Source organism: Bos indicus x Bos taurus, chromosome 13 (genome assembly GCF_003369695.1).
Source record: "Bos indicus x Bos taurus breed Angus x Brahman F1 hybrid chromosome 13, Bos_hybrid_MaternalHap_v2.0, whole genome shotgun sequence".
NCBI lineage: Eukaryota > Metazoa > Chordata > Mammalia > Artiodactyla > Bovidae > Bos > Bos indicus x Bos taurus.
This window is the reverse complement of record NC_040088.1, coordinates 7,657,272-7,669,454: the sequence shown is the minus strand read 5'-3', so window position 1 is coordinate 7,669,454 and position 12,183 is coordinate 7,657,272. Positions and strand designations below refer to the sequence as shown.

Here is a 12,183-nt window from a genome sequence, read left to right as displayed (position 1 = left end):
CTCAGGTCCAGAGGTTCTGCCCACCCCCACCCCCACACCACAGTTGCTGTGGGTCTTTGTACGACCAAGCTGGCCCAGATTCCAAAGGATCCATGAGCTTGTACGTCTTGAACTCCTTCCCTACCTCCTCTGCTGCCTCCTCTAGCTACTCCCCAAAACATAAAAAGGGGACAAAATGGTGGAAGTAGCAAAGGCCGGGAAACATTTGAGAGACTCTGCAGGAAGGAAGCATGGTCTTTCACCCTGACGTTGCCTCTAAGACCCCAAGCAGAGAATGCACTTGGGGTCTGATAAGGGGGTGGGGGGTGCCCAGCTCCTCTTCTCAATCCCTGAAAGCGGGTCAGGGTCAGAAAGGATGTGGGATCCCTCAAGGATCCATCAAGAACAAAGATGAGCCACCTGTGAGCTAGTTCCACTGGCTACGCACTCACTACCTGACTTCGCCCATCTCTTTGTTACCCCACCCAGAAGGCCACCTCTAGCCACCAACCTGGTGCAAAGACCAAGATACAGGCTGAGTGCTGGACTGCAGGCTCCTCCAAAGCCTTCATTCCTCCCCTTAACGTGACCCTAGCATTCCGCCCTGTACCCAAGACAGGGGCATGCTCCTAACACCACACACCAGAGATTTACCCACTTAAAGGGCCACAGGTAGTCTCCCCAAAGTCCTACACAACCCACTCATAGATGACTGGAGCCACAAATTGCTCCAACTTCATTTATCACCATAACGAGGTAAGATCAGGAAGAGCCCTGTCCCAAAGACACACTTCAGGTTGGCCACCAGTGAGATTCCAAAAGTGAGCTTTCAAAGCAAACAGGAACAGCATCCTTGTCATTAAAGCAACGGCTCTAAAAAAAACAGACCTGTGTGTGCACGCATGTGTTTGTCTGGTGTGTGTGCACACGCTGATCAGGGGACCTTCAGAGAGTCTCTGGGGGCCAGGACTGAAGATGCTTGCAAGGAGAATGGCTGAATGCACAACTACTTCAGAGGGGGAAGAATATTCATTCAATTTTACTGGAGAGGCATCTTACAAAGTAAACAGAGAGAGTGAAAGAGATAAAAGAGAAAAAAAAAAAAGAGGACAACTGGGGAACAGAGAAAAGAAGAAGATCTGATTAAACAACAGTGTAATCAGGACTTAAGGACTTCAACTGCTGAGCCAAGAACACGACAGTAAAAGGGGGAAGATGCGAGGCCCGTCTCGTCATTTCTGCTCTCAGAAATGAAGAAGCACTGCGTTCCAGAGGGAAACTGCAGGCAGCCTTTTCAAGCATAAAGTTGGAAAAGAAGTATCTCACAAAAATACTTTTCATGAAGTGGAGAAGCAGGAGACGGCGGTGTTGCCTACGTTACAGGAGGACACCCTGTCCTCTACAACATTCCTATGTGGTTAACAGATTCCACACAGCCGTTACCGAAAAACACAACTGACCATATCAGGCAAGGGTCAACCAAATTTTTTCCATAAAGGGCCACAGAATAAATGAAGCTCTGCAGGTGTATAGGCTCTGCTGAGTGCCATAAAATAATGTGTTAAATGAATGTGGCTGCATTCCAATAAAACTTTATTTACAAAAACAAGTTGGGGGCCAGATTTGGTCCACAGGCTGGAAACTGTGGACCCCTGACTGCTAACCTTGGCCGCACATTGAAATTGCTCACTGTCCAGTCCAGAGCTTTAAAAAAAAACCAAAACCCTGACTACTTGGCCCCATCCCCAGAGACTGAATTCACCAGCATGGGGGGAGGCCTAAGCACTGGCCATATAAAGCTTCCCCAGGTGTTCACAACTGGAAGGCAAGGCTGTAAGCCCCTGTATTTGGACCAACGTTGTCTGTGAGGAAAGAAAATGCCTCACGATTAGCCTTAACCCTTATGCACCTTGTATGAAACCTTGGGGTTCATACAAACAGATCTACACATCACCAAAATAATCCAGTATGAGCACGTGTGTGCACCTGTGTGTGTCTACACTGCGTGGTTTTGTTTTGTTTTTGCACGTGCGCTCAGTCATGTCTGAGTCTTTGCAACCCTATGGACTGCAGCGCACCAGGCTCCTCTGTCCACGAGATTTCCCAGGCAGGAATACTGGAATGGACGGCCACTTCCTTCTCCAGGGGATCTCCCTGACCCAGGAACCCGCACTGACGGGCGGATTCTTCACCACAGAGCCACCCGGGAAGCCTTATGGGCATGCTGCCTCCTTTGTGTGCCTACGTAAGGGCAATCCCTTACCTTTAGCCTAAGACTGAACATTCATAATCAAGAAGAATGAAAAGATAAAGCACTTCTCCATTGTGATGTTTATTCTAACGAGACACCACCAAAAGCCAGGGAGGGGGCTGCTCCAGGGTCCCTGAGAGCGGACCTTCAGGAGTTAAGCCAGATGTAATTATCTTTCTCAAACTTTCAGCTGTGTGTGGACTCAACTGTCCTCCGCAGGGAGAAAAGATGAGCTTCTCTTTCTTATTTAGCTCCTAGTGGCTTATCAGGACTCCTTCCACCTCTGCCCTTCTATATCGGGAATATCTGCAGAATCCACCCTGGCTGTCAACATTTTGAACTTCTCAGCTGATAGGAAGACAGCTTAGGCTATAAATGGAAACCAGGGATTAAAAAAAAAAACAAAACACCCACGCTAGAGAAACAAGGCACGATCCTCACATTGCTGGAGGGAGCATAAATCAGAACCACCCTTCAGAGGGCAATCTGGCAATATCTTTCCAAATGTCAGCAGCTCGAGGCCTCTGACCTGCAGCTCCACTTCTAGGAACATATCCTGTTTTTAGATCTGTTCACTACCACCTGGGCAGAAGGGTCTTCCTCACAGCTGTTTCCAACAGCAAAAATGGAGATCTACTCAATAAGTAAAGTGCCTGGATGAATAAGTTACTGGTCACCTTTAAAGGGAATAAAATACAGCCGCTAAAATAACAGCAGCATAGCTCTCTGTGTGGTGATATGGAAAGCCCATCTGTTTAATGAAAAGGAAAATAGTCAGTCAAGGACATGAGCGCTGGTGCGAGGCAGAAAAGGAGGAAAGGAAATGCAAATACTAATATATGTGTTCTCGGGCTTCTTGGTGTGGGCATTTGGGCCTAGCAGGGTGGGGGTAGGGGGCCAGGAGGGGTTCTGGCACTGCAGAATGTTTGACAGCAACCCTGACCTCCACCCACTAGACGGGAGCACTCACGGCCCAGCTGGGACAATAAAAAGGGGTCCAGGGGATTCCCTGGAGGTCCAGTGGTTAGGACTCCACCTTCCAGCAGGGAGCACAGGTTTGATCCCCAGTCGGGGTACTAAGATCCCACATGAGATACACAGTGCAGCGTCCCGACCTGGATTCCCTGCTTCAAAAGTGTGTAGACGTTGCTAACTGGGGACCAGATCACCCAGACTGATGTCTAAAAGAGCTCTCCAAGGAGACTAAATAGAGCCAACAGGGGCAGAGGGTGGACCAAACAAAGGAGCCAACACTGGTCACTCTCTTTTTCGCAGGCAGCAGGGGGAGGATGAAGAGAGGAACAGGTGATCAGAGGTGACAGGTGTGGACTGCTTTTTCATTCATCGTCCTTCTATACTCTGACTTGGAGAAGGGAATGCCAATCCACTCCACCATCCTTGCCTGAAGAATCTCCATGGACAGAAGAGCCTGGCAGGCTACAGACCATGGGATCGTACTTTGACTATTTGTTCCCGGTGTGCATTCATTACTTATAAAAACAATTTTTTTTCTTCAATTGTGTGATTCGGCAAAAGTCAAAACACACTAACAAACAGCCAAGCCATCCCTGTGGTGTCCTGAGAGAAGACAAGCCAGCTTAGACGTATGACAGACTAAAATCCCACGGCCTAAGGCTCCAGCCACAAGAGAAACAGCCATCACAACAAAATGTTTTAAGGGCGCTTCCTTGGCAGTCAGTGGTTAAGACAAAGTTTTCACTGCAGGGGGCACAGGTTCCATCTCCGATCCGGGAACTAAGATCCTGCATGCCATGAATCATGCACCTCCCCCTGCCACAGAAAGTTTTAAAACAAAAATATAAGCACTTCTTTTTAAACTAAAAAAAAAAAAAGAACTCCTTTATTCAAAAGACACAGGCAGACTATAAAGAATGGTCTTTCAGGAGGCACAAGATAACGGTTCCTTCAAAGGAATATCTTTAGACAAGACACCCGGGCAGACGCTCTTATCAATCAGTATAGCAGAGATCTTCCTCACCTCATTCACTCTTAAAAAAAATCAAGACAACATCTGGACAACCGGGGTACCCAGCCCCGCATCCACATCCTCAAAGAAGGCCTGGCCTCCACAGTCTTGCCCCCTGCTGGTGACAGCAACAGTGGAAGAATAAACCAGAGGCAAGTTTTCGGGTCTGAGGACGTTCCATCGTCGGCATCTCTGACGGGGCATCGAGGCACATTTTGTCACTAACAGTATGACTAACTGCTGAGTCTGTTGAGCCCAAAGCAAACACCGTGCATGAGACAGGAGGAGAGAAGGTTCCCAGAAAAAGCAAAAAGGAGTCGAGGTGAAGGAAAGAAACACACACCCCACCCCACCTCCATCCCACCACGTGCCACAAGCATATTCTTATTCAGGACTCATCTTATTAACTGCCAGAAGGGCACAGAAGGAGCCAGAACCATCTGCCTAACTTGGCTCCTTATTTTAGAGCAGAAGAAGGGGCCCAAGACAGCAAGTGAGGCCCAGTGTATCAGCAAGCAGGGCCTTCCCCTCCGTCATGCTGTAAAATAAACCGTAACAGTATCCAACTGGTATCTAACCAGTGGGCTGGCTATATTTTTGGTTCTACTTGTTTCTTTGGTCTAAAAGGTGATGGGTGGCTTGGTTTATTTACTTACTTCCTTGTTTATCTATTTTAATTTGCTGCCGGGATTTTAGTTCCCTGAAGTGAAGTCGCTCAGCCATGTCCGACTCGTAGTGACCCCATGGACTGCAGCCTACCAAGCTCCTCCGTCCATGGGATTTTCCAGGCAAGAGTACTGGAGTGGGTTGCCATTTCCTTCTCCAGGGGATCTTCCCGACCCAGGGATCGAACCCGGGTCTCCCGCATTGTAGACAGACGCTTTACCATCTGAGCCACCAGGGAAGTTCCCTGAGCAGGGATCAAACTCGCCCTTGGTAGTGAAAGCACAGTCCTAGACACTGAACCTCCAGGAAATCCCCAAACAGAGGTTTTTAATGAAACTGATGGTCAACTTTTAAAACCTAGAAGAGTTCATACTAAAAACCTGGATTTCTGTTTTCTTGAAAATTCAGGGTTGGACAGCACAAGTTCGATGGGTGGGAGCAGCTTCCTTGAAAAACGCACTCTGTGCTTCATTCCACTGCCATCCAAATCCTCACCTGATCCTTGACCCCTACAGCTGGGCCAACTAACCCTACAGCACTAAGCGGTAAGAGCCCACGAGAGTGAAAATATGCCCTGTCCTGCAGCACTGCAGTTCACGTGTCTTGATTAAAAACACAAGCTGCACACGGCAGACAGACCCAAATCTAAAGGCCAAACTCAACCACAAACCATGTGTGATCCTGGGAGGTAACTTTATTTCTCTGTGCGATGGTGCTATTACCTTACCTTGAAGGTCACTGTATATTTTTTAATAGTTTTCAAACACAGAGAGTAAAATTCACTTTTTGGAGAATACATCAATTTTAACACCTGCGCAGATGCAAGTACCCACCAGGACAAACAGGATGCAGAACAATTCCCTCTACCAAAGAGTTCCTTTGTGATGTATAGTCAAACCCTCCCCAACTCCAGGCAATAACTGATCTTTTTTCCATCTGCATAATTTTGCCTTTTCTAGTTTTTGGTTTTGTTTTGCTTTTTAATGAAACACTATTTTGTTAGACAGAATAATGTCATTATTATCCCTGGCACTCTCACTTCTCTCTGCTCAAAATAGTTACGGGGATGCCAGACATCAAGTGCCATGAGAATTATTATTTCCCTCCACTTTCTGATTTTTCTACCCATTCACAGCACTTTTCACCAGTCCCTATCTGATCCTCTTGGCATCGGGTAACTGAAATGCCAGCCCATAAACTGCCAACATTGCCAACGCTTTTGTCTCTACTGACATGAAGCCTATGTCCCAGGAATGGAAGGAGCTGGCAGGGAGCTTCTGCAAAGAGAGCCTGGGACTCCACTGTGCCCACCACCGATACACACGCCAGGAGAAAACCTTTCTCTCCCACCGCATGACTCAAGTCAAACAGAAAGACCCAGAGCACGGCACAGATGCCCAAGGACAGCCTCGTTTAGGGAAGGAGCTAGTCCTGCCACGCATGACTGGCAATTAGGAAGGGTGACTGTGAGAACGCCTCCATACAGCTTTCTTTTTGACGCTGTGGAGGAGAGTGTGAGAAAGCACACCACACTGCTGAGAACGGGAGTGATCCCCAGGGGCGCAGATGGGTCCTCGTGTGTTCAAATAAGGAGTTCCCACCAGCCAACCTGAGCGGGAGCCCCTCAAGCCACTGCCCAGCCTGTCCCGTCACTTCTGGGCCGGACAATCAGGTGATGGGGGTGAACACGGCCTCGACCTCTGTGGGGACAGAGACGCGCCCCAGCCCCGCCACCTCTGCCTCTGCAATCCCAGTCCCTTAGGGCCTCCTCTCCAGGCCTCAGCTCCTCCATCTGAAAATGGCATCTCAGGACAAGATGAGCCCAGAGGGCACTGACCACCAGAGGCTGTGAATTCAGGCTGGAGCATCACTCCACACAGGTGGCTTCCCCTCCCTCCCTGCTGCTGTTGCTAAGTCGCTTCAGTCATGTCTGACTCTGTGCGACCCCATAGACGGCAGCCCACCAGGCTCCCCCGTCCCTGGGATTCTCCAGGCAAGAATACTGGAGTGGATTGCCATTTCCTTCTATAATGCACGAAAGTGAAAAGTGAAAATGAAGTCGCTCAATCTTGTCCGACTCTTCGCAACCCCATGGACTGCACCCCATCAGGCTCCTCCGTCCATGGAATTTTCCAGGCAAGAGAACTGGAGTGGGGTGCCATTGCCCTCCCTCCCTAAAACCTGGTGTATTCAAAGGGCTCTGGATCATACACCCTGAGCGTTGCTTTCTGCTTGTCTCCTGCTCCTTTCTCAGTCTCCTCCGCTCACTTTTCCTAAGGTCTACATGGCAAGTGGGCTACCCTGATGGCAAAGAACCCGGCTGCCAATGCAGGAGACTCAGGTTCTATCCCTGGGTCAGGAAGATCCCCTGGAGAAGGAAACGGCAACCCACTCCAGTGTTCTTGCCTGGAAAATCCCATGGACAGAGGAGCCTGGGGGGCTACAGTCCGTGGGGTTGCAAAGAGTCAGACACGACTGACCGACTAAACACCAACATGGGCAGGTGGCTCCAGCCTCTCACTCTCTTTATGCTCTGGGCCAGGGTCTCTGAGCCTCAGCAGTGCCCCCATCGAGGCTGGACAATTCTCTGTCGTGGGGACTGTTTTGTGCACTGCAGAAAGTCTAGCAGCGTCCCTCCTTCCCCTAAGTTATGAGACCTACTGCTTTGAATCCAATCCCATGAAGAAATCAATATTCTCAGAATTACATGTTCTGCCCTGACCTGGCCTGATCCAGGCCTCCACCTGCCCTCATGCCCTCTCCACCTAGGAATCTAGCAGGCATCTCAAACTTACGAAATCGAAAACTGAACCCTTGGCTCCTATTTCTCCTGCTGTAACCAAATCTGTCAACCCAGGCACGATCCAGCAGATCTCCTTTGCGGGGCTCGCTCTGGATGCTGGTAGCAACAGCCTCCCCGCGAGCTATGACAACTGAAAAATGTGTCCAGACGTTGCCAAGTGTCCCCTGGGACGAGGTGGGGGGGGGGGGGGGGGGCTGTCCCTGGTGAAGAATGGCTGACACAGGCTAATTCCCAACACAGCACTCAGAGAGGTCCTTCTAAAATGCCCGGTCACATCACTCCTCTGCCCAGATGGCCCCACCTCAAAGTCCACAAGGTCACTGTGTTCTCTGACCTCAACACCTCACCTCGGCCCCTTCACCCACTGGGACGTGTCACTGGGCTTCCTTACCATTGCTACAACACACCAAGTTCAGACTGATCCTAAGGCCTTGACATTCCTCTTCCTTCTAGAATGTTCTTCCTCCTAATACTGGAATGGTTATCTTTCCTTGTCAGACAAACCCTTGATGGGATATCACCTCCCCAGAGGCTTCCCCTAACCACTGCCTCTTGCTCCCCGCCGCCATCCTGCCCAGCTCTCCCCTTGTCGAAGGAACGCCTTTTACCTTCCATGACGACATGACCTGTCTTGGTTTTTTTTCAGTTTGATTATTATTTCTCCCTCTGTAGAACCTAGCTCCACAAGACAGCAAGGCCCACACTCACCGCTCTCTGCCCCAGGCCGAACACAGTGCACAGCACATAACAGATGCTCAATCAAAATCCGGGCTCATGATGCAATGAATTAATAAAATAACTTCACAGTTGAGTGTTTAGCACTCCTGGTGCCAAGTTTAGTTAAAGACTTTGACCTGAGATAATGCTTTCGGAAGAATCTACTGAGACTCAGTAAGTTTTTTTAAAAAGAAAGTAAATACTGATTCATAAAACAATAGATACTACATGTATACAGATAACTTGAAATATACATTTTACACACGGAAGAACTGGGCTGCTGTGGTCAAGGGCAAGTAAGGTGGTAAACACTGGCCTCAAGTGTTTCACAGTAAAACAGCCTTGCATTTCAACAAGTCCTGAGCAATGCTCTGCCAGTTCCTTCTACTCATCTCTTCTCATCTCCATCCACTGTATCTTTTCAATATTCCGCACAGAGAAAAGAGTGGTTCAAGAACCACACACGAGGATTCCCCTGGTGGTGCAGTGGTTAAGACTCCATGCTTCTAATGCAGGGGGCACGGGTTCAACCCCTGGTCAGAGAACTAGGATCCCACATGGCCAAACACAAAGAAAATAAAATAAAAATACCAACCTTAAAAAAAAAGAACCACACACAAAAGAGGACATTTTAACTTGCAGAAACATGCACAGCTGCCACAGAAAGAAGCTTCCCAAAATTTCAACTGACCCAGGTTAAGATTCAGGATGCTTCCTGTGGTGGATGTCTTGTCCGTTTTTGTGGTGACTGGCGTTGATACTTGAGGAGAGAAAGGTTTTGGGCTGCCGGATAAACTCCCCGCTTGTCCTGTCTTGGTGGAGGCTGGTGAAGCTGAAAAAGCAGGTTACTTGTTAAAAGACAGATTTACAAATAAAGGAACATATCAAGCTTGTAGGTGTGGGGCAGAGAACAGAGTACAGAAACTGTATTTGATTTCAACGAGACCCCCAAAGCACCATGGAGGGGATGAAGCGGGAAGGGCTGGCCATTTATTTCGAGCAAAGAGCTTTAACCCAATGTTAAACCCTTAAAGCCACGAAGGAAAAAGGCCACCCCAGTCATTCTATTAAACACAAAGCTCTAAGACAAATCGGCTAAGCTGCCACTGAAATTGGTTTGGCCCATTCACGGGTGTAAATCTCAAAATAAAGAGCGATTAAACCGGCCCCCACCACAGTCCAGATGCAGAGGCCAGAGCCAGGCTTACAAATGGCATGTCATCCGTTTGTGGGAGACACAGGGGCCGTGCGCTCAGCCACTGCACCTGCCCCGGGGGCCAGCTTGACCCGCTGGGGGCTCGTGGGCTTCCCATTTCAAAGGTCCTGCGACGCTGAACGAAGCCAAACTCCATGCCAGATGGAGTGAGGGAGTGTCTGGTCAATTATCTGCCTCCTCACTGGGTTTCAAACTCTTATAGGACAGAGTCATACCTATGCCCGAGTCTTTTAAAAAGAAGTTGGGGGGGGCGGGGAATAAAAAAATAAAAAGAAGTTAAAATTCCCTACTTACTGCTCCCCTGAGCCCTGTCCACTGGGTAGCGGGAGGCAGGACAGAAACCAAACCATTTAACAAAACAAAGAGTTCGAATGGGCCAACCGGAACCTGCCAAGAATCTCTGAGATACCGCCCCTTTGCTGCAATGGCTCTATACTACTGGGCTGTCCTGTTACTATAAACATGGGACAGGGACTTTCCTGGTGGTCCAGTGGCTAAGACTCTGCGCTCTCAGTGCAGAGGGCCCAGGTTCTACCCCTGGTCAGGGCACTCGATCCCATGTGTCGCAACTAAAGATCCTGAATGCCACAACTAAGACTCAGAGCAGCTGAAATAAACAAACATTAAAAAAAAAAAACAAACAACGTGTGACAGGCAACCAAATGATTGTCCATCCCCTCAGACGCACAGGAAACCTCAAGAAAGCTGTGGATGGTGAGGGGTTTAGAACTGAGACATCCCGGGGACTTCACATGTGCTTAGACACGCTGGTGGTGGGTTCTTGCCTTGGTTTCTTTATCTGCCAAACAGGGATCCTCAGAGTGAGGATTTAATGGATTTAACTCTACACCAGGTTCAGCCGGTCAACCTACATGAGGCAGCCCCAGCTCCAGGGCCAAGACCTGCCAATGCTATTTTTAACACAACACAGTGGGAAAGACTCTAGACGTAGGGAGCAACGGATCCAAGCACAGATCAGGAGCCAGAAGGCGAGGTTCAAATCCCAACTCTGTGGCTGACGTACAATGTGACTTTGGGCAAGTAACTTAATGTCTTCAAATCTCCTTTCCTGATGGCTACAAGGAGGGACACTGATAATATAATACAATAGGATCAATAAAAGTACCCAACTTGGGGACTTCCCTGGTGGTCCAGTGGCTAAGACTCCATGTCCCAAGGCGGGGGGCCTGGGTTCAATCCCTGGTCAGGGAACTAGATCCCACATTCCACAACTAGGAGTTCCCGTGCTGTAACTAAAGATCCCACATGCCCCAATTAGAAGATCCTGAGTGCTGCAACTAGGAGCTGGCGCAGCCAAAGAAGTAAAGTTTTCTAAAGTCACTAAAAAAACAACCAAAAAAGCACCTAACTCATCAACTATAAGGAACAAATAAATTCATCAATTATCTAAACAGTGCCTGATCTCTATTAAGTACTATATTACCCTCTGCTATTAGTATCATATTATTTCCCCATTATTTCCCCATTAACCTCCAGGGTTTTGGTTTCAATCATCTAACCTGTGATTCTTAGCCAGGAGTGACTCTGCCCTCCAAGGAGCAGTGGACAGTGTCTATAAACATTTTTGTTTGTCACAGCTGGGGAGGGAGGTGCTCTGGAATCTAGTAGGTAGAGACCAGGGATGCTGCTAAACATCCTATGATGCATAACACAGCACCCCGCCTCAGAACAAATAATTATCTTTGGCCTCAAATGTTAACAGTGCTAAGGTTGATAAATCCATACAGGGATGAAGGAGGTGTGTCTCCAGGAAACCTTCACCTTATTTGCAAATAAGGTGAGGAGGCCAGAATGAGATAAGCAAATACATGCCAACTGGTGCTTAGCAAGTGCTCAATAAACATTTGACATTATCTTGAGAATTTAAATTGTTTAAAAATATAATCAGTTTTACTGGAAGGATTAAATGCCTGCCCCAGCACCTGGCAGACAACATCCTCTCAAATCATGACCCTGATTCCCACTTGTTCTCTAACTGCAGGCACTCCAACAAGCAGAAATGCTTGTCGCACAAAGAAGTAAGAATAAAGAAAGATAAAGGCATTTCAAAAGATGTAAGTAGTAAAAACAAAATCTTCAACATTAGGACTTTAAAATTATGATTATTCATTCACGTACGTTGTTTCCAAAAGAGATGAGCAGTGGCTGAAAACAGCAGGGTAGTGTGCTCCCTCCGCAAGGACTAAAGTCAAGGCCTTTTTAGTTGCATTCCCTTAATTAAAAGCACACAGCGCGGGCGGCTGCGACCGGCGCACACAGCGCGGCCGAGAGGAGCTACCCCACGTCCGAGGTCAGGGGCAGAAGCCGGGAGGACCCCCATGCCCGAGAGGCGGCAGCCAAGAAGAGTTACCCTACGTCCGAGGTCAGGGGCAGTGGCCGAGAGTACCAGGCTGCGACGGCGCAGGAACGGCCGAGAGGAGCTACCCCACGTCCGAGATCAGGGGCGGCAGCCGGGAGGAGCTACCCCCCCGTCCAAGGTCAGGGGCGGCAGCCGAGGAGCTACCCTGCGTCCGAAGTCAGGGGCGGCAGCCCAGAGTGCCAGG

The 12,183-nt window shown here is 48.8% G+C and overlaps 1 protein-coding gene and 1 non-coding gene across 23 annotated transcripts in view; both read right to left on the bottom strand.

Moving 5' to 3' along the window:
• Positions 1-12,183, bottom strand: part of ZMYND8 (zinc finger MYND-type containing 8) — a 125,104-nt gene that overhangs the window by 31,825 nt on the left and 81,096 nt on the right. For all 22 annotated transcript variants that reach the window (XM_027558346.1, XM_027558350.1, XM_027558364.1 and 19 more), the window contains one exon: positions 9,095-9,235. In XM_027558346.1, the coding sequence (XP_027414147.1) occupies positions 9,095-9,235 (141 nt within the window). The remainder of the gene's footprint in view (positions 1-9,094; positions 9,236-12,183) is intronic.
• LOC113903754 lies at positions 3,746-3,892 on the bottom strand. Its single transcript, XR_003514293.1, has one exon. It is a non-coding gene; the product is annotated as a small nucleolar RNA SNORA79 (small nucleolar RNA).